Source organism: Crinia signifera, chromosome 9 (assembly GCF_055691185.1).
Source record: "Crinia signifera chromosome 9, ASM5569118v1, whole genome shotgun sequence".
Lineage (NCBI taxonomy): Eukaryota > Metazoa > Chordata > Amphibia > Anura > Myobatrachidae > Crinia > Crinia signifera.
This window is the reverse complement of record NC_139225.1, coordinates 63,898,090-63,922,597: the sequence shown is the minus strand read 5'-3', so window position 1 is coordinate 63,922,597 and position 24,508 is coordinate 63,898,090. Positions and strand designations below refer to the sequence as shown.

The window sequence follows — 24,508 nt, the reverse complement described above, 5'->3', positions numbered from 1 at the left end:
TTGTCCCTTGTGCTGCAAGTTTAAAAAGGTTGAAAATCACTTCTACATAGTTCTAGAAAAACAAGAAGTAGAATCTGGTTGCTATAGGCTATATTCCATCTTCAATAGAACTCCCATCTTGGTAAATAAACCCCAGCACTTCAGTGGGGAGGTGCAGCAAACCATTTCCTAATGCCTGATGTTAAAGGTCCATACACACTGGGCGACTATGTCCAGCGTGTATGGACAGCGATGATCGCGTTCATCGCTGCGGGGAAAATCTCTCTGTGCATACACACTGAGCGGCTTTCTCCCTGACCGGCGCCGACGGTGGGGCGGAGGATGGCGTTGCATAGCGAAGTGCTATGCAAAGCCGTCCTGAAAGCCGCTCATCTGCTGGTATAACTAGCAGATGAACAGCTTTCCCCGCGATGTTGCAGGAGTGCGCAGCAGCGCTCCTCAACGGGGCATACACACTGGATGGCTTTGAGCTGAAAACTGCTGTTTTGAGCAACTTTCAGCTCAGTCGCCCAGTGGGCCTTTTAGTCTCTGTAAATAGCATCTTCCAACTTAAGTAATACAGTTACCACATCACACTATCTTTGTCAGATTTCTCCCTCCCCAGTGGAAGCGATTCAACTAATAGTCATATAAATTCCCCATAGACTGTGGGTGTTAACACATCTGATATACTTGCATTAAAGTTAACAGCAAATGTAAATACTGTGATGGACAGATTGGTTTGTCATTAAAGTTGTTCATGATATCAGTAACTAATGTACACTGGTGTTAAGTTTGTGTGTTTTTGTTTATTCTTTAGCAGAGAAAAATGTAAAATGTGACAACACGCACGTTTAATGTTTGAGGTCTTTTGGATTCCCTGTATGTATCCACTGGTGTACTGCAGAATGCATTCAGATGTTTGTCTTTATAGATCTTGGAATGTAACTTTTTGTTGGCTGCAAACGATAAATAAAATGATATAATATGTTTCTGTTCTCTACTAATAAAGTGAGCTAATATTTGGGGTTTATACAGACAATGGGCTTTGCAGTTGTGCTACCTCTGAGCATGGGGTTTTCCATCTGGGTACAGGCCTATTTTAGTAGGCTGAAGTAACCTCTGAATCTGTGTTGGCTCAGTCACATATAAGTTCCTATGCAATTCACAAATCATCAAATGATTTTTCTAATCTGTGCAAATGTGAGTAAGTCTGGTCCTACCGGTCATCTCCGACAAAGACTGGCTGATTGAGGCTGGTACTGATGTCACAGATCCTCCCTTTAAAACCAGTGGCCGAACTTGTGAGTGGTTGGCCCAGGTGCAAAAATATAATTTGGACCCTCCTCCTCCACTCCAACCCAAGTTCACAATATACCACAAGCAATAAGTTGCAGCAGTGGGCCCCTGAGGACTATGCAATGCACCAGCTGCACAAATGGTAGTTCCACCTCCTGCTTAAAATGCTTGGACACGCCTGCGTTTTCTGACACTCCCAGAAAATGTCTGGTTACCACCCCTGAATGCCGGCTTCCTGTCAGTCAGTCAGTCTAGAAGGCTGAAGTGTGTGTGTGTGTGTGTGTGTGTGTGTGTGGGGGGGGGGGGGGGGGGGGGTGGTTAAATGTGTATTTATGCAAAATTGCTCTACTAATGAGCTGCACCTGGGACCATTTTATAGCTAAATGGAAATCTTGCATCTCTTTATGCAAATACAGAACTTTAAAGGGGGATACACACGGGGCGCTTGCAGCCCTATTTCTAAGCGATATAACTAGATTGCTTAGAAATGGAGCACTGATCGCTCCATATGTATAGCCCTGGGTTACATTATGCGTGGTCCTACGCATTGCTATAGCCCGCAGGGATAGCCAGCACTTGCACTGTTTTTCTTTTCTTGCCATATGGCGGGACTTTGACTATGAACAACATAGCAGTGAGCATCGCTCAGCAAGAGAGCCGGGTCAATCTGTGTGTACGGGGCTTAAGAATACATGCAGCATTAATATTTCTCCTTCAGCAGGGAAACCGTCATTCGTTCAACACCATTAGGGTCGATACAGACAAAAGGTGGACATGCTTAAGGTCAATGGAGTCAAAAGGTTGACCTGCACATTATGTCAACATTGTGAAGGTCGACAGTCAAAATGTCGACATGGGTTTTTCACAAAAAATTTTTTAACCCAAAGTGTGCCGACAGGCGGTATTTAACCCCTTCAGTGGTTTTTATTTTTTATGGGGAGCGCTTCCTTAAAAAAAAAAAAAAAACACCACTGCCTCCCTAGGTCCGGGCAGCGCCGCTGCACTGTCAATCAGCGGCTGCCCGGACCTGCATCGCGTCCCTGTCCCCGGCAGCCGACTTGTTGTCATAAGCCGGAGCCGGGGACTTTAATAAAAAAACCCGGAGGGGATGGGAGAGGAGGGAGCGCCGCAGAGGGGATGGAGCCAGGCAGCGCTGAAGCTGCCTTAGTTCAGTGATTGAACTCAGCAGTGCTGCCCGGCTGTAAACTGTGGCAATCCCGAGAATTTTCCGGCCTTGCAAGACTGGGCACTGAGGCATAGCCTGGAAAATTCTCAGGATTGCCACTGAAGGGGTTAATGCCCTACCATCCACTATGGGATGAAGGGACAACATAATAGGGTAGCGAGGCACCGCGCTCGATGCACGGCGATCACAGTGCACCAGTACGGTATCCATGCCGACTATGCCAGCATTTGCGACAAAAACGTGAAAAACCCATGTCGACCTTTTGACTGTTGATCTTCCCAATGTCGCCCTTTTGACCCTGTGGTCCTTAGGCATATCGTCCTTTAGTGGTTGACCCAATATATGTGGACTTTAACTTGGTTGACTTAATGACCCATATCCCTTTAGCTGTATTTCTCCTTTTAGTGGTTTGTTTATTTATTTTATTATTGAACATATTCTAAATCTGGAAATACCTGTTACAACAGTTTATTGTGAGTTGTCATAGCATTACAATGGAATGCTTTAAGACACTCCTAATAGACTGGAGTTCCTTTGGTATAAGTGTTCAGGTAGCCCAATCAGCAGATTAATCATTTTGATTTAGCCTGTAAGTTGTATAATGTTGTTACAAAATCTAAAGTCACACTCCTCATCTCTCACAGGACAGGATGTGTTTGCGTCATACCTCAGAAAACTGCTGTACCCATAGAATGCTACAGAGCTGCTATGTGCCAATAAGCTACAAAAAGCAGAACCTTATGGAGCAATGCCATTTATAGGTGCATATGCTCCAAGTATTGTGGCATATTTACTATTTTTATTCCTGATTATTCTACTTTTTCTTGATATCTATTTTGTCTGTTCTATTTATCATTTGTTGACATGTAGAGGCTGATGTAGAAAGAGTAGTACAGTACTGCAATCTGTGTAGCAAATCCTGTGTGACGTTTCCTTGCTTGCGCACATCTATGTGACTGTACAGAGCTGCATCCATTGTTCCCATATAAAACTTGGGACTAGAGTGGTGTACCGGCGGTGGAAAGGCACACTCCCACCTAGACAAAGTATGGTAGGGAGGTATTTGCACAAATGTGGCCATTGCAGACCAACAAGTAAGCACATGTACAATACGCCTGTGTTTCCTTTTTACACGCTGACGACTTCTTGTGTTGAACACAGTGCATATGCTGCCATTGTAGAGACATGGGGCCAGATGTACTAAACCTTGAAAAGTGATAAAATGGAGAGTGATAAACCACCAACCAATCAGCTCCTACCTGTAATTTTTTTAAACACTGCCTGTGACATGGAAGTTAGGAGCTGATTGGCTGGTGGTTTATCACTCTCCATTTTATCACTTTTTAAGCTTAGTACATCTGGTTCACGGACACGGCGAGTAGTGACTTTGCATACGTGTGGCAATACAAACTGGTCTGAATCAGCCCTTTAGTAGGGCTGCACCAAATATATTGTTCTGGTTCTGCTCTATGTAGTCCTAGTATAGTGATTTGATTTAAAATTGCAAAAGGAGCAAAACAACCTGGGCTCGTGTACATGTAAGGAATCCGCGTGCCTTCCTTGCTATGCTTAGATATGTTTGACTATTATTGTTGCACTACAAAGTGCTTGAATTACGGATGTAACAGAAGGAACCTGATTTTCCTCCCTGGCCAGTTGCAGACCTCTCACGAGGTGTTGCTGGAAAATCTCAGTATCCTGTGTGTGTGCTGTGTGTGCTGATGGTGACAGATCTGAAGACTGTGATATAGATAGTAACACTAGCTGAGGTGGAAAATGCCACGATGGTTGTGCATTCATTGTAAAACACACAGGACTGCGGAAATCCCCAATATTCCTATCAGAAGTCAGATGAGGGGAAATGACAGCAATTCTTTCCTGACCCATACATTTTGCACTTTCCTGCTACTCCTTTCCCCAGTTTTCACAATGGGGGTTATTCTGGTTGATTCGCTCGGATGCATATTTGCATCCTTGCGAGTCAACCTAACCCCGCCTTGAGAATGGTGATAGATTCCCGTGATGTCAGCTGCCCGCCCCTGGCGCCCACATCTCTGCCTTATTAGCATGAGAACGCCCAGTGTTCTTGTGGGAACAACCATGAAACGCTGGGCAGTCCCTTATGCTAATAGAGGCCACCCACCGCCCCACACCCCTCTCCGCCCCTTCTCACTCTACCGGGTGCATGCACCCAGCGACCCGACTATTCGCATTGGGTGCAGGGGGACATCGGTCCCCGTGTGAACGAACACCCTTTGCGAACAGGCCTGAATAAGGTCCAATGTATATAACCGTGCTCTCACCATCAAGCTGCTTTTGGTTTCTTTCCTTGATGTGAATGGTGTGTACGGAAACTTAGAAAATCATATTTGGGGGAAAAAAAACCTATATACTGTATATAGGGGAGAAAAATAACAAAAGCCCAAAATCTATCCCCTCAGTGATTACTCAGTAAAAGGATAACAGAGGTTTTGGTTTGTGTACCTTCCTTCCCGACATTGCTTAACCCCTTAACCACTGAATCTCTTCTCACCCCAGCTGCAGTCCCTTCCTGTTAGATTATGTAAAACAACTTCTCTAGAAATCTAGAAATGCCTCAGGCACCGTGGTTGGTTTGTGCTGGTGCTTAGCAATCTGATAGGAATTGCTGTGCAAGTTCCAGTAATTAGAATCCGTAGGAGCTAGGCTGACCAGTCTCTGTAACCATTGCTGCTTCCTGAAGATGCGTGCAGGACTAGAAGTATAAAGTATTAATCCTGCCGTTTTCTTCAGTAAAGCTGGCCATACCTCAGAGATGGATTGGGGCAATATGAGCATTGTGTGATGATTGCCTGGCCTAAACCATTGCAGATGTATGGGCTTCCTCAATTGACGATTGCAAAGAAAAAGTGATCACGGTCACCATTGCAGCATGTCCAGCAGGTTGGAGAATCTGCAAAGGATTGGACCTGCAATTGCTAATGTATGGTATCAATCGGTCTTTTGGGCCTTTCAGACCTGTTAGCAAGGCTGCGATTTTTGCAGATGGATAAAACCATGCTGCACTGCAGGTGGGGCAAATGTAACCTGTGCATATATAGAGAGAGAGAGAGTAAAGCTGGCCATACATCTACAGATTGGGCTGGTTGGAACAAAAACCTGATAATGAGTGAGTGACAGTTTTTGGCAATTTTCCAGCATTTCAAAGCAAATGGTCAACTGTCATTTACTCTCATCCATTACAAGGTTTTTGTTCCAACCAGCCCAATCTGACAATTGATCTGTAGATGTATGGCCAGCTTTAGATTTGGGTGAGTTATTTTATTTCTGTGCAGGGTAAATACTGGCTGATTCATTCCTACACTAGCTTTTTAGATTTCAGTTTGAACACACCTCAGCCAAATCTAAAGGTGGCCATACATCTACACGTTGATTGTCAGATTGGGCTGGTTGGAACAAAAAACTGGTAATATCTGAGTGACCATTTTTGGCATTTTTCCAGCATTTCAAATCAAATGGTCAACTGTCATTTGCTCTGTCATTCAGACATTTCCAGGTTTTTGCTCCAACAAGTCAGATTTGACAATCAACCTGTAGATGTATGGCCAGCTTTATGCTGGGTACACAGTGAATTTGTCCAATCTATCTGGTGACTAAAAAAATCTGGAAATGTATTTGATCAAATAATAAGCAGCAGTGACATGCGGTGAGGTCAGTGGTTGGTGAGGCACTGACAGTAGCATGACTTGGTACAGCGAGCAGCGAGTCCTACAATCATCAAGGGTGCCATAGCAGCTGCGTCCCCTGCACCTGTGGTAGTTATGCCACTGCGCTCACAGTCGTACGATTATACACAGTACGCAATAATAATACACCTTATACGCAGAATGCCACACTGTGGTGGTTTTTATTCATGGGTAATTTGTGAGGGAGCAGTAAGAGCAGGTGTAGGGAGTATTGAAAGTGAGTGTAGTGAGGGCAAGTGTAGGGAGTAGTTTGTGGGACTGGTTGAAGGAGTGGAGACAAATGTAGGGAATAGGGAGAGTGAGTGAGTGAGTGTAGGGGTAGGTGTATGAAACAGTGAGTGTAAGGAACAGTAAGGGGATTGGTGTGGAGCACAGATTATGGATACCTTTCCGCACGCTTACGTTACTCACCAGACCACTGCTTTACAGCCACGGTCCTCTATGGCTCCAGCCTTTTCCTGGAAAAGGTCATCCGCTTTGCAGCCAGAGGTTGGGTAGAGGAGTACAGAGAGATGCCCACTCTGCAGCTGGAGAGAGGTGTGCAGAGGTCTGTTCTGGTGAAGAGAGAGGAAAGCGAAGGGTTGCCTGCTCTGTAGCAGGCATCTAAGGATTGGAGCGTGGAGGTCCGCCCGCTCTGCAGTCGGTGTGTTGGTAGAAGGGGGACCCACTGTGTAGCTGCCAGGTATTTGTATGAAGGGGGGGGGGGGGGGGGTTGGTGGTGGTGTTGCGGAGATTCCTCCGTCATGCACCCGCCATGGGAGGGGGAGGTGAATCCCCACTGTCGGCTTCCTGAACATGAGTATCCCAGGGATGGTTAGGGTTAGGTAATAGGAGAGGGAGGGTGGAGAATAGGATTAGGCTGTATAGGGCAGGTAAGGAGGGGTTAGGGTTAGTCACTAAGAAGGGAAGGCCAGGTGGTGTGATTAGCTTGCTGCTTATCATTGTCCACCGCCTGCCCCTTGATTCTGTCCTTCAACATTGTCAGCTGGAGGCACATAACCATTAAAGACAAAAATTACCATATATACTTGAGTATAAGCCTACTTTTTCAGAACATTTTTTATGCTGAAAAAGCCCCCCTCAGCTTATACTCGAATGAGGGTCCCGCTTGAGTCAATACGTTTTCCCAGTTTTTTGTTGTAAAATTAGGTGCCTCGGCTTATATTCGGGTCGACTTATACTCAAGTATATACGGTATGTGGTAAAAATTATTAGACTAATATAAAGCATATACTTATGACTTATAATATGTGTCATAAGTATTTTCTTTGTATTTTTTTTTTTTCATTTAAATTTATTAAATCAAACGGTTGATTGTGATTTGCTCAATTACATTTCCACATTTTTGTTTCTACCAAATAGATTGGACAGATAAATCTTTAGTTTTGCACCCAGCATTAAACTGGCCATACATATACAGATTGATTGTCAGATCTGACTTGTTGGAACAAAAATCTGGAAATGTCTGAATGACAGTTTTTGGCAGTTTTCCAGTTTTTTAAAGCAAATGGTCAACTGTCATTTCATCTCTTCCACACCATGTTTTTTTTTTTAACCAGCCAGATCTGAGAATAAGTCTGTAGATATATGTCCACCTTTACTCTCTATGTACACGTAATTACATTAGCCCCACCTTCAGTGCAGCATGGATTTATCAGTCTGCAAAAATTGTAACCTTTCTAACGGGTATTAATTTGGCCCTTTGTTTGACCGTTTTGGCAATCATTCAATTTTTCAATGCTATAGCGATTACAATTAGGTGGCGTATTGACCTTTTTCAGATTTGAAGATCCAATGTGAATATCAAAAATATTTGGAAATCCCTGGTTGATATCTGTTGTGAATGTGCGCAGATTGAAAGATTGGGAATTGTACCATCATGGAAAAAATGGCTAAATCTTCAAATAGATTGCTGATTTATGTCCAGCTTAATGGGGCCTATATACAGGGCGATGTCGGGGCATTTTCTAAGCAAGCTTTTTTTCTAGATCTTTTAGAAAATGTCCATAGGGGCCATAGCAATAGTGATCCGTAGAACACTGGTTCTGACAGATTGCTCAGCTCTAGCATTGCTCAGAACGCTCAGCAATTCTCCCCATGTGTAGGCCCCATACGTCACAGCTGTATTTAAAATACCTCCAGTTCTGGCTAATTACTGGATGTCCTTTGAATCCACCTAAATGTAATGGGTTTATAAGATTTTGCCTTTAACCCATGATATCTCATGACTTGGAGCATTGTTGAAAGGGTTGGGAAGACCCTGCGTGTTCCCTCTCTTCCTGTGTACCTTGGAAGAGCTTTCCGTACAGACCGTAAATGAGAAACAGCTTTTCTAATATTGTTTTTATGATCCTTCTGGAGCACTGTTCAGGGGATTCTGAAGGGAAATCCTTCCCACTATCTGCTGTGTACAAAGATTAATAATCGGAATGACCAACGTCTCGGTAATCGCCAGTTTCCTGTGTTCCACAATGCCTTGCAGGCACTTCTGTCAGGGAAAGTGTTTCAAAATCATAGCCGACTAAATTCACAGTATGAGCACAGCCTCTAAAAAACCACCCGCACTTCTGCTTAGAGGAGCCTGAGAGCTATACACGTGCCTCTAGATCTATCAAGCCTGCGTCATAGCATGTGTTGCCCATATGTAGAAATCCCCATGGTATTCCAAATTGAATGTATTTTGTGTCTTGGCTTTTATGGTAGCACAGATCTGCTTTACTGTGTTAAGAAATTAAATTTTTTGTTCTTAGAAAATCCTCGTCCTCAGTTAACATTAGGATGAGGTTCTGTTTATGCAGATTGTTTATTGAAGTATGACATTGCAACCTCTCCCAGCTCTGTCTTGTGATGTGAAATAAACAAGGCCTTTGTAAATGGTTTGTTGGATGGTGACATAATGGCATACCACTACACCCATTTAGGTAAAGCATACCATGTGTATGTTTAGCACAGTACTACTGACGTTATTCATGTCAACGGTACAGTCCATTCAACAATGTTAACATAAGACTGTTGACATGGTTCAAACTGTTGACACGTTCACAAAGTCAATATCTGAAATGTCTCCAAACTATACCACACACTCGTGACTTATTGAGCCTAATTTTATATACACTGAATGGTACCTAAACAATCTTGCTGGCTATGATAGATGACAAACAAACAGGATATAAAAGAAATTGAGACCCAAAAAGTAAAAAGGAGAGACTCCAGGGCAGGCATCAGATCCACAGAAAACCCCAATGCCAGGCAATGCTGGGGCTAAAAGCTGTAACACTTTTTTTTGGAGTGGTTGCATATGAAATCCCATCAGTCAGGTTCCTGAAAGTCCAGAGCCTGACAGCAGAATCACACTGGTCAGAATGCTGACAGATTCCGGTAAGTATTTCACCTCTAATCCTAAACCTAACTAGAGATGGCCATTGGTGCAGTCGCCATCGATGGTTACCATTGACGGCGATTCTGCAACCAGCTATCGGCAGTCATAAACTATATGATGGATAACGATCTATATAGTTTTAGCTATCGATGGTTATCTATTATCTTTGACAGAATGGCCCGTGAGAAAATCAGATCGTGGGGGTGGGACTTCTGGGTGTCAGGGGCGGAGCTATGCTCAGTGTCTCGGCACATTTAAAAAAAAAAAAAAAAGAAACCTTGTTTCTCCTTTGCCATTGAAGTATGGAAACCATCTGATTCTCCTACATCGATGGCAAAAGTATTCAACATCAGCCATAAACCATCAATGATTTCAAATCATTGATGGCATCCCTAAACCTAACCCACCCCTCCGGCAGCCTAACCCTAACCTCCTCCCACCACTAGTGCTTAACCCTAATCACATCCATAATACCTAATCCTTTAGGATTCTGGCAATCTTCTGACTGTCGGGATCCCGATAACTGGGACTTTGGTTACATCCCATTTGGAGAACACTGCTGTTGGGGGGGGGGGGGGAAGACACAACATTATTGGTATTTTTAATATGATGTTCAGTTGCTAAAGCAGCCAATAAAGGCAGCGTACTGCTGGCTTCTCCTTTACCGCCATAACTGATTCTTCATGTATAGTTACCAACCATCAAACTGACACAACTACATTTATTTATGGATTTATTTATTAACCGTTTCTTATATAGAGCACACATATTCCGCAGCGCTTAACAGAGAATATTCAAACATTCACATCATTCCCTGCCCCAATACAATCTATATTCCCTACCACATGTACACACACAGACATTCTAGTTTTAATTTTTGTTCTGAGCCAATTAACCTAACAGTATTTTTTTGGACTGTGGGAGGAAACCGCAGTACCCGGAGGAAACCCACGCAAGTACGGGGAGAATATACAAACTCCACACAGTCAGGGCCATAGTGGGAATCGAACCCATGACCTCAGCGCTGTGAGGCAGTAATGACAGGTCCCTAAAAATTTAAAGGGACCTGTTTGGCAGGAAGGAGACTGCACATGTAAGTCTATGGCTGTGTCTACACATCACCCTTTTTAGCAGGATGCAGTCGAACAGGAGCTGTTTAGAAGATGGTTACTCGAGACTTGCATACAAAAGCCTGCTGCATCCTGCTAAACAGGATTGTGTGTAGACGCAAAAAGCTTCATCCCTCTAAACAGGATCGTGTTCATCTGCGTCCTGTCAAAATGCAATGTGTAGACGCAGCCTTATGTCAGCACCAGTGACTGTGCATGCCCAAACGGAGCATCACTTGACTTGCTCCTTCTACTGCAATCCAGTAAATTTTCCCATAGGGGTGAGGAGCAGTGTTGCCCTTTTATTTTATAGAAAGCCTCAGAATCTATTCTCTGCAAGAGAACAAAATCTGAGCATGTGCTTTAAATTATAACTACAGTATGTCAGTATTTACATCACCGCAGTCATGCAACTGGTATATCATATGCGTATGGGACAATTCTGTTTTGGGCTTATTAAATGCTACACCGTCCATATATGTGTTTATATACAGTGGTTGTGCACTTCTGATAACACTAAAGGGGTGCACAAGAGGTAGGCAGGCAAAGTAATTTTGACTAAGCGGATTTGACTAGGCCCACTTGGTCATAGGCCAAATAGACTGTGTGCAGCTCAGTTGAAGTTTCCTTGCCTGCATGGTTTATTCAGCCAGGCGATAGGGATGCCGCAAGGCTGGGCATCGCTATTGCCCACTATACACACACACCCTACGATTCTGCCTAACCTTGCTAGGCAGTTTTGCCTATCCAGGTAAATTTGCCTAGCACCTCGCACCATATGTACACAGCTTAACTCAAACAGATATAAAATCTTGTCTCGTAACAATATTTGCTTTCATGTATTAAAGAAACAGCAGCCCCTGGGCAATTGTGTTTCACGTTTAGGTGTTTAATTTCTGTATGTGATGTGGATATAGCTAACTTTTTTCAAAAGTTGCACTTTGCTCTGTAAATTTGCATACACCAAAAACCAAATCATTCTAATCATTTATATGGTAAAAACTCTGACTAGTGAGGCACTAAATCCCCTGCCTACCTTTCCCGCACATTCCTGATCAAAACTCACCACATTTCCAGCAGTACATATGGCTGCACCTGTGTATAATGCTCACATGTACACTTGGACTCATATATTGAGTGTAAATCTGATACTAGACAGAGCCTCTCTAACCATTTACCTCACCGCACATCACTGTTAAAATCAAACCTGTACCTATTGCCTCCTGCATAGGTGTGTAATCCGCTGCTGTGCACTAGGCCTCCTGCATGCATGTGTGGTCTGCTGCGTCTTTGGTCTCCTGCATGTGTTTGTCATCCGCTGCTGTGTCCGAGGATGCAGCATTGGATCCCTCTGCGGAACCAATATCAGTCTGTGCAACCTTCAGGATACTCTGGTTGGCCACCACAGCTCCATAAACATTGCAAGGAAATCTTCAGAAGATGCAGACCCTGGTCTCGTCATGCCTCTATTTCCGGGAACGCTGGTCTATGCCATTCTCATTCTGCCCCAAAACAGCGGTCAGGGACTTTGACCATGATGACCGGATTCATTCTGCACATGTGCACATTGGGTCCTTTACATACTTAGATGGGATCGATTCAGACCTGCTCGCTGCCCTGTAAGTGTTTGGAGCCCAGGGAGCACGTAAAGGCAAACCCTGCCCTGCTAAACACATGAACCCCGTCCCTGTGCATGGCACAAAGGGAAATCATTCACCATCAAATGATTTTTCCCCTGCCCACAGCACTGACCGAAGTCAAGTCTAGCTTTACTCGGCGCTGCTGAGGGAGTCAGCAGCCCACCCTCCCAACAGCCGGAAAATGCCTGCATTTTCTGTGTATGCCCCCAAAATGCCCACAGATCAGATTCCTGGGAGAGTTCTAGGAAAATCTGAAGAGATTTGTAGCTTCAGATATGTCTGCGAAGAGGATGGGAGCCTTAAGCAGCTTTCCCCATGTGAAATGCTGATGCAGTAAAAACGCACCCAGCTTTTGCAGCCATCCCCGAAGCGGATTTCTGCTCGCGCCTCTGGAGGGTACTAGCAATAATCTGCAATAAATACAGTGCCGCCTCAGGACCAGATGCCCTTCTGTACATTTTGTAACTGTTGAAGCTTAGTGCAGAGTGATAAACAACTAACCAATCAGCTCCTGCCTGACATTTTTCAAACACAGTATGTGACAGGAGCTGATTGGCTGGCTGTTTATCACTCTCCATTTTATCACTTTTGATGCTTAGTGCATCTGGCCCATGGACATTGTTTCATGCATTTGGATATTTTTATTAGCATATTAGCACTTTTTTATATGATGAACCATTACATTGTTCCTTTCCAAATATAATTGTAATTATCCATACATATCTAAAATATAGTGTTGCATATTTGCCAAAAGCCAGGTAACCAGTAGAACTCGTGCTTGATTAGCTCATGCTTCAGTTGTATGCCCGGAAATTTTCCGGGCTATGTTGCGCTGCCGAAGCGTGCTGTCCCAGAAAATTTTCGAGCATACCACCAGCAGGTAGGTGTGCGCAAGTGGTGCTTCCAGCTGTGCACCACTGGCGCACCACCCTCCCGTTGCTCACCCCCTCCTGTTGCTCCCCCCCCTCCCCCGACATCCGCGCTCCGGCATTCATACACCTGCTGCCGTTGCTGTCACCATCAGTGATCAGGTGGGCTGCCCTAGTTGGGGCAGCTTTAGAGTTTGGGTGCCCGAGCCGCCCCATATCTCCAGGAGCAGGGCCACCCATCTGGTCACTGGGGAGCTCTGGCGTAAGATCGCAGGAGGCCGGAGGTCAGGAACAAGGGGGTGGGGGGGAAGCGACAGGAGGGGAGGGGGGGAGTCGGGATTGGCTACTGCCCTTGAGTATTGCTGGGGCTGGACAAACCTGCCCTGGTAGGTTTGTCCTTCCCCATTAAAACCCACCACTCAAGGAGTTAAAACCTATTTAGACTGAACAGTTAATGGGATAATCAAGGAGAAATGGACATGACTGCAGTAGGTTTATTGCTAGATTATATTTGTGTTGGATGATGGAAGAATGCAGAACTATTGGGTATTTTTCTATAGAGCAAAATGTTTGCATTCCTGGCACTGCTGTGTATCTGATATTAGCCCAAATCCTAAGTGGAAAAGATTCCAGGTTCTGTGTTAATACCAGGTCTGTGTAACATGACTGCATGTCTGAGCATTGTGGGTCATACTCTTGAAGTGCCTCAGGGTGGTGAGTGCTGCCTGCTGCCTCTCACGGTCTCGGATGCGGTTCCTTATTTTCATGTGTAAAATTTGTATGAATGTTCCCATTCATCTTACAGTGTTCCTGGACCTCTGCTCAATGAAGCTTTTCATTGCTTGTAAGGAAAGAACTGAGGGGTCTCCAACATGTACGGCTGTTGTTTATCCTCCTTCTCTTGGATCACCCTGCATTGCAGTTAATAACTTTGAGCCCTGAACTGAAAATAAAGCTCAGCTTTTAACCCTTTCTCTGCCAGCAAACATCACTACTGGCTTCACAGCACACCCCCATTCATCCTATACCAGCATATCAGGGGCATCTTATACTAGGGTGCCAGGGGCGTCTTATACCGGCACTTCAGGGGCAATGAAAGCACCGCCAAATATCTGGTGAACTTCACTGAACCGCAGAAAAGTACATGTACTAGCACATGAATCCCTCGAGGGGTCTTTAAGGTTTGGACTTCAAAATGAATGCCCCCTCACCCAGATTCCCTGGCACATTTATCAGGGCAAAAGCCGCTTTCATCCTGTATTACATGTAAATTCTGATATCACACTGTAGTAACCTAGCTAGCCTCTCGCATAGACCACACTTTAACAGATATGCACAGACACACAGTGCTGAAAAGTTGCAGGCAGGGTGTGAGTGGTACAGTGACTGTCTGATCAGAGGCACCATACACCTCCCCCCAATTGAAATTGCAGCAACAGCAGCCACCAGTAACAATCTTGCTTTCCCCAGGCACCTGATTGATGTGTCTCTCCCTGCCCACTCTTATCCTAACTTTTGTGAATGCGGGTTCACCTGCCTTGAGGCAGGTAAAACAAAATCTCTGATTAGCCAGCATGTGCTGCTAATTGGATAGTGGCAGCCCCTGGCTGGGGGCAAACTGGCAAACCCCTAAGAAGCACTTAAGCAAACAAGTGTAAAAATACAGATTGGATTTATTAGACAGGCAAAATGCAGGGTGGTATTGGAAAATATGTAAAAAAAACTTTTTGGATTTGACCCTATTTCTAATGACCGACATCTATTCAAACCAGCTGTGCAGGTGGTGGGGGTAATACTATAGCAGGGAAACCCACAACATAAAGCTTCAGCAGAACAGTTATGCAGAACTGTTACAGGGACCTCACTTCACAGAACTATAATAGACCATATCTAGGTAAATGTGAATGTGGTCAACACGATATGGTTGACATGGTCAAAAGATCAATACAAGCAACAGATCCACAATTCAATATACTCACAGTAGTGACCCTTTCTAACTTTATACCGCATATGGGGTATCCCTTATTTACATTATACCACACAGTAGTACCCCTTTTACACTCTACGTCACACAGTACTTCTCCTTACACATTACGCCTCACCGTAGTACCACTTTTAAATGTTACACCACACATTATAGCACCTTATTCACATTATACTACACTGCATTATTATTATTATTATCATCTTTTATGTGGCAAAGGATCCAGAGTGCCCAATTGCAGAGTACTATATATAAACAAATAAGCGAAACAGTGACTTACAGTTGAATACAATAGAGGACAAGTACAGGTACATACACATAGCTGCATCAGCAGACAACACTGAAATCAGTGTGGCACAAAACTACTTTAGTTTGTGCCACCAAAGACGATTTAAGTAATAGAAGGAAAAGCACACGTAAACGACACTGCTTGTGAGAGCTTACATTCTGAAGAGGAGGGGCAGAAAGACAGGAGTGACACAGATAAGGTAGACAGCTAGCATGGTGCACAGGGTTGGGATGAGATATGGCTGGGTTTTGTGTAGGGTCTTAAAATAGGACTCAAAGAAGGACTTCAATACAAAGTGCCACCTGGCATTGCTGCGATGCCCAGATGTGCACATACTGTATTGAGCATTTATGATGGTAGTCTAGACCTCACAAGATTTCCCGGAAGCAATGGAACGTTTCAGAACAACGCGTTGTTTCCACTACTCAGAATTTAATTTCACCCAGAATGCTTCACATTAAAAAAAAAGTATACAAGAAAGCATTACCATATTACAGAAAAGGGAGCTAGTCATTTGGGGGGTGTATTTCATTAATTACATGCTTGAATAATGAGGTAAGTCTGTTTTTGAATGTTTCTACAGTGAAGGTCTATCCACTTATCCTAAACTAAAAAAATAGGGACTACCAAGGTATTCCTATGCTTTTATTAAATAGTTTTAAAGGATAATAATATCTATGTATTACTGCTAGAAGTCCATCATTGTTGGATATACTGTTTGAAGGAATGAGTACTACTTGCATCAGAGAAGTTGCTAATACCTCTTTTACACCGCCTCAAAAAAACATTTTTTTTCCCCTCTGTCTAAAAAGGGTTAACCCGTGTACCTTTACATAGGACTTCTACCCAGGTCTTGACCAGGGTAGTAGAGGGCAGTGTAAACAGGTACACCCGGTCATCTGACCCGGCTCCCATTTACAGCAATGGGCGAAGCCCAAACTCCAGACCGCATCGTCCTGCGGTCAGTATTTATTTATTATTCTGAAGGTTAGGTGGGGGAAGCACACAGCCTCTGCTGCTGTCTGCTGTACTCTACAGACAGCAGCGGAGGCAGGGAAGAGGTGAATGGGTGCCTGTGTGCAGCATCCATTCACCTTGTGGACGGGGTGGGGGGTGCTTACATTGGTGATGGGCTTTCCCCCAACGTGACGATCGGCGGGGTGATCGGTGATCCTGATGCTTGGAGATGATATCATCTTCAAGCGCAGCCCCCGTTTACACTGTGGGTAGGCACCGCAGTGTAAACTATGCAAATCGTGCATCCGACCTGGCTTGGATCCGTGTTCTAAATTCCGGGTCGGATCCAGGATTTGGGTGTAAAAGGGGTTTAAATCACTGATCTCTCAGTTGGACAGCTGCCACTCCATGATTTATGTTGGGCTGTGGAACACATGTGATATCACAATCTCCTAGCTACTATAGGATTCAGGCATCCATAGACCCAGCAACTTTTTTGCCAATGTAGCAAGTGTTCTAGTCCACTGCATGTTCTCAGTTAATGAATTATTGTCCCGGTTACAGATTACCTGAGATAAACTCTGTAAAGGTGCGTACACACGGGTGCAATGTCAGCACATATCGCTGGGAATATGGTCGCTGAGCGACCATATTGCCAGTGATTTGTGTGTGCTGTCGGCGATGAATCGCCGGGTGCGCGCTCCCGTGTGCAGCCCCTGATGGTCGCTGGTCGCAGGAGCATGCTCCTGCGACCAGCGACTTCCCCCGGCGCTGAGCAGGAGGTCAGCGGAGATCAGCGGCAGAAGGATTCCCTTCTGCTGCTGCTCCCTCCTCCGTTCGGGTCTCTCTCGCCCCCACCCGCCGCGTGATAGCAGCAGCGTCTGCTGCTGCTGCTCCCTCCCTCCCTCCCTCCTCCGTTCGGGTCTCTCTCGCGTGATAGCAGCAGCGTTTGCTGCTGCTGCTGCTGCTGCTCCCTCCCTCCTCCGTTCGGGTCTTCCCCCCCACCCCACTGCGTGATAGCAGCAAGCAGACGCTGCTGCTTCCCCCCCCCCCCACCCCCTGACAGTAGCAGTGTCTCCTTTTCATCGCTGATGAAAAGGAGACACTGAGCAATATGATTGCTGGCAATATATTGCTAGCAATATATCGCTAGCAATCATATTGCACTGTGTGTACACAGCATAATTCGGACTCAATTTGTGATATGCAATGCACCTCATTACTCATATTATCAAGAGTTAGTTAAAGCAGCCAGTTGGATAGATTACAGTATATTGGGTATTATATGATCTCATACTGTAGCTTTTCATGTGTAGTTATCCAAATGTCAGGGCTTAGGGTGGAAACATCCCCTCATTCTATGAGTACACTCTGTTTCCAATGTGATTCATGTATTACAATCAGCAGAAATACTATAGAGTTGAGTTAGTTCTACAGCATTACCAGTGACCTAATTAGTGCAGGTATACTGCATTCAAACAACAATCAATAGAACTGCAGTACTTTCTACCAGAACATCTTGTATTCTAATTAGAAAAGCAGTTTTTGGGCAGGTTATGTACTAGAGTACTTATATCCCTGCCATTTGTGTCAATAGAAGGCAACAGAGCCAGCTGAGGCAATCACTCTGGGTGCCATATTTTCCAATGAAGAGGCTGATGCAGAATTGAAGTAATTTCCCCAGAACATGGGATACGATGAGTGGCCGACGAGGGGGTTGGATGGCGAGGATGACTTTTCCTTTCCAAAAACAGCCATCCTCGCCATACAAACCCCCTTTGCCGCCGTTTAAAATAATTTTGTACACCGTTTAGATCCGGACCAGGGAGGGGACAGACCCTCATGCATTGGAGTCCACCAGTGATTTCCCCTGTACCCCTGTAAGCCAGTCCGATCCTGTATATAACACGTCATCTGTGCTAGCTGAAGCTTTCTCAGACTGGCCATAGGAATTGCTTAGCTGGGTCCATGAAGCCTGCATCCAACCAGAGGTGCTATAGGAGAGGAGGAGGCTCATGTGCAGCCTTCTCCCTTTGGGCCCCCTACTCTCCTGGCTGCCAACACAGCGCTGCACTAGTGGAAAATGGCATCGCGTCCATTTTCTCACCAATTCCGGCAATGCTGCTGTGGGACTATGAATGGATAAGTATTAAAACATGGGTGCAATTGTACCACGCACATTGCACCCAATAATACACCTCTGCATTCACAATGCCGACCCTGGGCTAGGTAGGCCTATCAAATTTGGATGACATGCCCCTGTTTTGTAGGGTCACCCCAGCTGACTCCTAGTTTGCAGCTAGGGAGGGACTTGTTTTGCACATATGCAGAAGGGGTCATGCGCATGCGCAGTTTCTCCCACCATGAAAATTGTACCTATACCAGCACACATACGAATCATTCCATCTGTTACTATAGCGACAGATAAAATTACACTGTGTTGTGTTTCAAAACTGATCACATGCAGTGTTCAACTCTCTGCATTTCTAGTCGAAGCAGCTCACAGTACAATGAGTGGGCTCAGTTCTAATTCTAATGCAACTGGTATATAATACAATGCTATATAATACAATGCAGACATTTATTACTGTTTCTGCAACAAATAATAAGTAATTCAATAAAACTTTAATAATGTAACTCTGCAAGTAACTTTTTGCAGTAGATGATGCAAGATTCCTGGTGTTTATATAGATACACTAGTAAGCCCGCTCAAAGCAAATGCTTCGAAAGCTAGATGTAGTTCCAATTGCTGTCAACAGATGAGTGTTTCAGTGACACACACAGACACTATATATATATATATATATATATATATATAATATTTTTCATGTACATACTGTATGTGTCCACATACATCTATCCTCTGTGCCCTATAAGTCATGTTACACAATGTACATATATCTGAATAAGAAAAGGGGGAAATAGTGTTTTCCAGGAAAGCATTTTGTATAAAATTAATTTTGTAAATAAGAGTTTAAGTCTCTAGAGCATGACTGACACTGTGTCTTCTCTTTACAGGATACTCCAGCGCCATACAGAAATTTGCCCAAACTTTACAAAACTTCCAGTTTGACTTTATTGGTGATACTCTGACTGACGATGAAATGAATATTGGTAAGAAAAAGGGTTTACTACTTCTAAGTGATCTACAGTGTATATGTATGTGTGTGTGTGTGTGTATATATATATATATATATATATATATATATATATATATATATATATATATATATATATATATATATATATATGTGTGTGTATGTATGTATGTATGTATGTATGTATGTATGTATGTATGTATGTGTTTGTGTGTGTGTGTATATGTATATATATATATATATATATATATATATATATATATATATATATATATATGAAAGCAGCAGTCCAGCTTAATTAAATCCAAACTTTTAGTGAACCAGTGAAGCAACGTTTCAACAATCTAATGTTTTCATCAGGCTGACGAAAACATTAGATTGTTGAAACGTTGCTTCACTGGTTCTTCACTAAAAATTTGGATTTAATTAAGCTGGACTGCTGCTTTCCTTCTTGTGTATTGTGCGCACCCGCTGAGTAACAGTTTGGAGTGTGGCTGTGCTGGATCCTTGTGAGATATATATATATGTGCCCCGGGATTTGTATTTTCTATGACTTCATGGCAAATACTCAATAACTTTCTATTTAGAGTAACTTAAATATTGTGTTTATCAAGAAAAACACAAGTGGCACTATATAGCCCCCCCCCCCCCCCCACTCCCCACCCCCTGTACACACCCAAAAAAGGGGTATAGCCTTGTGGGAAGGGGTTCTATTTGCATTACTATTGGGGTGTGACCGCCTAGGCATTACTAGAGATGCTGTCTGCCCCTGGAGACTCTGTCTGCACTGCAGGCTCCTCCACAGTGACAGAAGACCGTCACTGCAGAGGATCTGCCATTCTGGTGTCCCTCTCTGGAAGGGTGACACCAAGATGTGATCCGTAACTCCCTTGTGTCGAATAATAGTGTTTGCTTTTTAGAAAAACATAATTAAATTATGTTTTGTCTCTTATTTGTAATTAATGGCTCTATTTAGCAATTCGACATAGAGGGGTGTTCTTGTCAAAGGGGTTATATTATCCTTTTAGTATTTAAAAAAAAACAGCTTTCCGCAGTTTGTCACTGTACCACAATTACACCATCTATAGAAGGCAATAGTGATATGGTACCCAACAGCTAATGCGGCTTCAGTAAAGCCTTCCAGGCATTATCACATCTCTGCTGGTTATGCATTGTGCAGACTGGGCATCATGCATGCACAGAGACACAACAGTATGTCACCAAGAGGGGCATTGCTAGACTTCATCTGATAGGTAAGTCATCTTAAATATGCATTAACATCTGGTGCCCTCATACCCCCCCCCCCCCCCCCCCCCCCTTTCACTGCTGCCATCCCCTATCCCTCACATCACCTTCTCCTAGTCAGGGGATATCCCCCAAGCACCAAGTGTCTGTGGCCACATCAGCTGACACACCGCTGTAGGCCTGTCATACCAGCCCCCAATACAAGTGTCTCTCAAAAAGGAGATTTTGGGAGGGACATTTTGAATGGGGGCAGGAACAACAGAATCTGCAGGGGACGGGTGTAGCAATACCTAGCCCCAGCAAGCCATTGTAGGAGTCATTTCTACACCACTATCTAGGACACCTGGTGCTATTATTGGCTCAGCAGTTGCTGGAACCCACTCCACCCTCTTGTAATATGCCATAATGTTGGCTGTGCGTTTATTCCCACTTTGCAGCATCGAATACGACACTTGTATACATCGCAGTCCGAAAAACGTTGCGAGATCTGCAAGTCTCAGCATTGTGTCCTTCTCTGAATAAGGCCCATTGGTTGTAGGTTCAGTCTAATACAGTATTCCTTCATATTTCATCTGCGGCCAGAGTGGGCTGCACACTTTGTGTAACCTTAAGCAACAGCAGGGTTAATAACAGATGTGGCTGATCTTCTGAGCCAAGCAGTGACTCACACTCACACAGGGCTCAGCCTGCTGCTCTCATACACATATAACAAGGGGCCCTGCCTGGTGCACAAAGTGTGTGGGGGGGTCCAACTAGGACATGTGTGACAAATACATATTTATAATATATGTGATTGATTGGCATATGAAATTGTAATGTGAACAAAGAGTTAGAGACACACTTTGGCGTAGGTAAAGAGTTGAACACCGTGATTACACCAGCATTGTGGGGACAGAATGGATTTTTTGCATCCATATAATTGTATGTTTGCTTCGGAGAATGTGCAGTGTAAAAATACACAAAATACCTTTGCAAAACAGACTTGTGTTCTCCTTGGCCACTTTAGGTGCAGCATTTTACGAAAGTTTTTTTTGTGTCTCCTAGAACTAGCAAGTTAATCACAATTGTGCAATGTGGTTAGTGCATGTTTACCATCACACCTGCACTTATAAATAGTAAGATATTTTGTTTTTGGGAGTGAACAGGTTTTCCTGGAAGCCACTAGATTGCAGCACACTGAGCAAAATATTTTTTCCCCAAGATTTTTTTTCCCATGTGGACACCACTGTCACACACACATTGGCCAACACAGAAAAAAAAGCTTTTATTTTTGCCCAGGTCCCACACACAAAAAATTCCTGACCTGTTGGTACGAGACCATACAGTAACATTTGTAGGTTCTTTGTAAAAAAAAAAAAAAAGTTTTTTCTTTTCTCTATATCTTCAGCGGAGTCCTTTAAAGAGTTTTCTGACCTGTTGCAGGAAGTGGAGCTTGAGAGGATGATGATGGTAAGAGTCTATTGCTCCTAGACTGTGTAAAAGTGTACATGTTAAAGGCGTTAAACAACCCTCTTTTTAGGAAAAGTTTTATTTTATTTTTTTATTTTATGTATGTAAACGGTCTCAAATGTCTCCTCCACTCCGGTGAATTGCAAACACTGGAAGGAATTTCCCAAACCAAGATATATACTTGCTCATTGTGCGCTGTACAGTAGTGCTCCTTATTTCAGCTGCGCAGTCCCAGTGTGCAGCTTGCTGACTCTGCCTGTTCCAGAGGAACTTTTAAGATAACAAAACAAAAATCATAATATCCTTCTCAGACTAAAATGCTTTCACAGCGGGAAGGCTGCTTGTTTCTGCATTTACAACTGCTTCTAGTTCACATGTATTATTTAGGGGGCCCATACCTTAGCAATCACAAAAACATAATTCACAGTTTCTGTGATACCCCCCCCCCCCCATACAAAGATTCCCCAATCCACCAAGCTGCACCCACACATTAGATATTTTCAGTGATCTACCGATCATTTTCAGCAAATACATTTCTGCCAATCTTTAAAGACTCCTCATTTGACTGGTAATGGTCTGCAGATCTACAGCCCTAATTGATCTGTAAAATTCAATGTGTTGATAAACCTGATTTGGTCAATATTTGTGATCTGTGAACCCCCATACATAGCAGATTTATTTAAACAATCCTCTGCAAAATGACAAATTGCCCCAATTGATTACTGATACACCGTTATTCACTGCATTTTAAGAGTGAAGTCCAAGTAGAGAGGATTTAGTTCCTCCTAGAATGGGCCATGTTGGGAGGTATTGGTTTTCTTGTATATTATATTTAAACCACTGCAGCCAAATGCAATAGCCCCCGAGTTTGGGCGCTGTGCAGGATGCTGTCCACATTAAGAGCTTTATCTTAAAGGATCAATCATTTACAAGGCAAATCCATGCCCTGTAAGTGATTGCCCCTTTAAATAATATCAGAGTACAGCCGGCATCCCGCACAGTCCTCAAACTCGGAGGCTTTTGGCCGATTTTAATATATTTAATAATGTCTGGGTACTGTTTACAGCTCCACCTACAGATGGAGCCACCCTCAGCATTGCCAAGCACTCGCCAGATCACCCTAGCTGGCGAGCACTGGCGGAGGGTGGTTATGTGCATCCCCGTCAGCAAGGCAGCGGGGACAGGGTGCTTTCCTGCCTGTCTCGCTTCTGGGAGACAGACGGGACTTTCAACAATGGGGCGTGCAAGCATCTAATGCGCGCATGCCACATTCTGTTGGACGCTGGGGGACGGCGCATGGGGATAGAATCACCCTAATAAAAGCGGCTCCATCTGCAAATAAGAGACAAATATTTGTTTCTAGTAGTGGAACAATTAAAATGTACTGTATACACTATCTTGTCACATGCAAGAATAGCCGCAGCCTCTGTACTACTTACATACTGGGGCAGGAATTAGGAGAGCTAGTGATGTCACTGTGCTCTGGTTGGAGGAGCCCTAACAGAGGTTGGTCTGAGGCACATTATCTCCTGCGTCCCCCGCCCCCCCCCCCCCCCCCCTAATCTGGCTATGCCTGCATACTGTCATCAGGGGGGGGGGGTGTAACTCAGACCTGCGAGTTTGGCCCCTCTGTCCATGTTGATGGTCTGTACACGCGTATAGGCATATTTTCAATATCTGCTGCCTGATTGACAGGCAGGGGGTGTTCTGGGGAGGATACCCAGCATTTCATGGGCGTGCCCACAAAAAGAATGGACACCTAAAGAAAAGCTGGCCAGGCCCCAGGGGACACAGGCGTTCCCCTGCCTGCTTGGTGCGGGTGGCTGATGTCACATGGTCACATGAAGTTAGCGCCCGATCCATGTTAGATGTACTTGCTCCTGTGTTGCGTACATGGAGGTAATGTATATAGTAACCTTTAGCCAAGTGGCACTTATCCCTGTAATGCATATATTCGGTATGTCTAGTGTGATAGTTGGCATGATCATCATGGCGCACTTGCACCAGCCTGTGCTAGGGGCAAATGTAATGCCTCAAAGCAGGCATATTTAGACTTCCTTGCCACCCTGTATAGCCTGCAGCTTTGCCTGTGTGCGAGTATTCCTTTATAGCCCAGCTATGCTCCCTCAGTCCGAGTGGGGTGTGATTAATTACCTTCATCTCTACACCCCCTGTACTTGGCTGTATGGTTTTCTAATTAAATACGTCACAGTATTCAACTTGATTGTTTTATGTTGATGATCATTTTTACTTCCACTCTGTTTAAACAATCAAATGCTTGTGGCTATCTGTGGGTGTTA

The 24,508-nt window shown here is 44.1% G+C and overlaps 1 protein-coding gene across 2 annotated transcripts in view; it reads left to right on the top strand.

The window, feature by feature from the left end:
• Positions 1-24,508, top strand: part of OPHN1 (oligophrenin 1) — a 107,842-nt gene that overhangs the window by 16,090 nt on the left and 67,244 nt on the right. For both annotated transcript variants that reach the window (XM_083159124.1, XM_083159123.1), the window contains exons 3-4: positions 19,435-19,530; positions 22,147-22,208. In XM_083159124.1, coding sequence (XP_083015250.1) covers positions 19,435-19,530; positions 22,147-22,208 — 158 coding nt within the window. The remainder of the gene's footprint in view (positions 1-19,434; positions 19,531-22,146; positions 22,209-24,508) is intronic.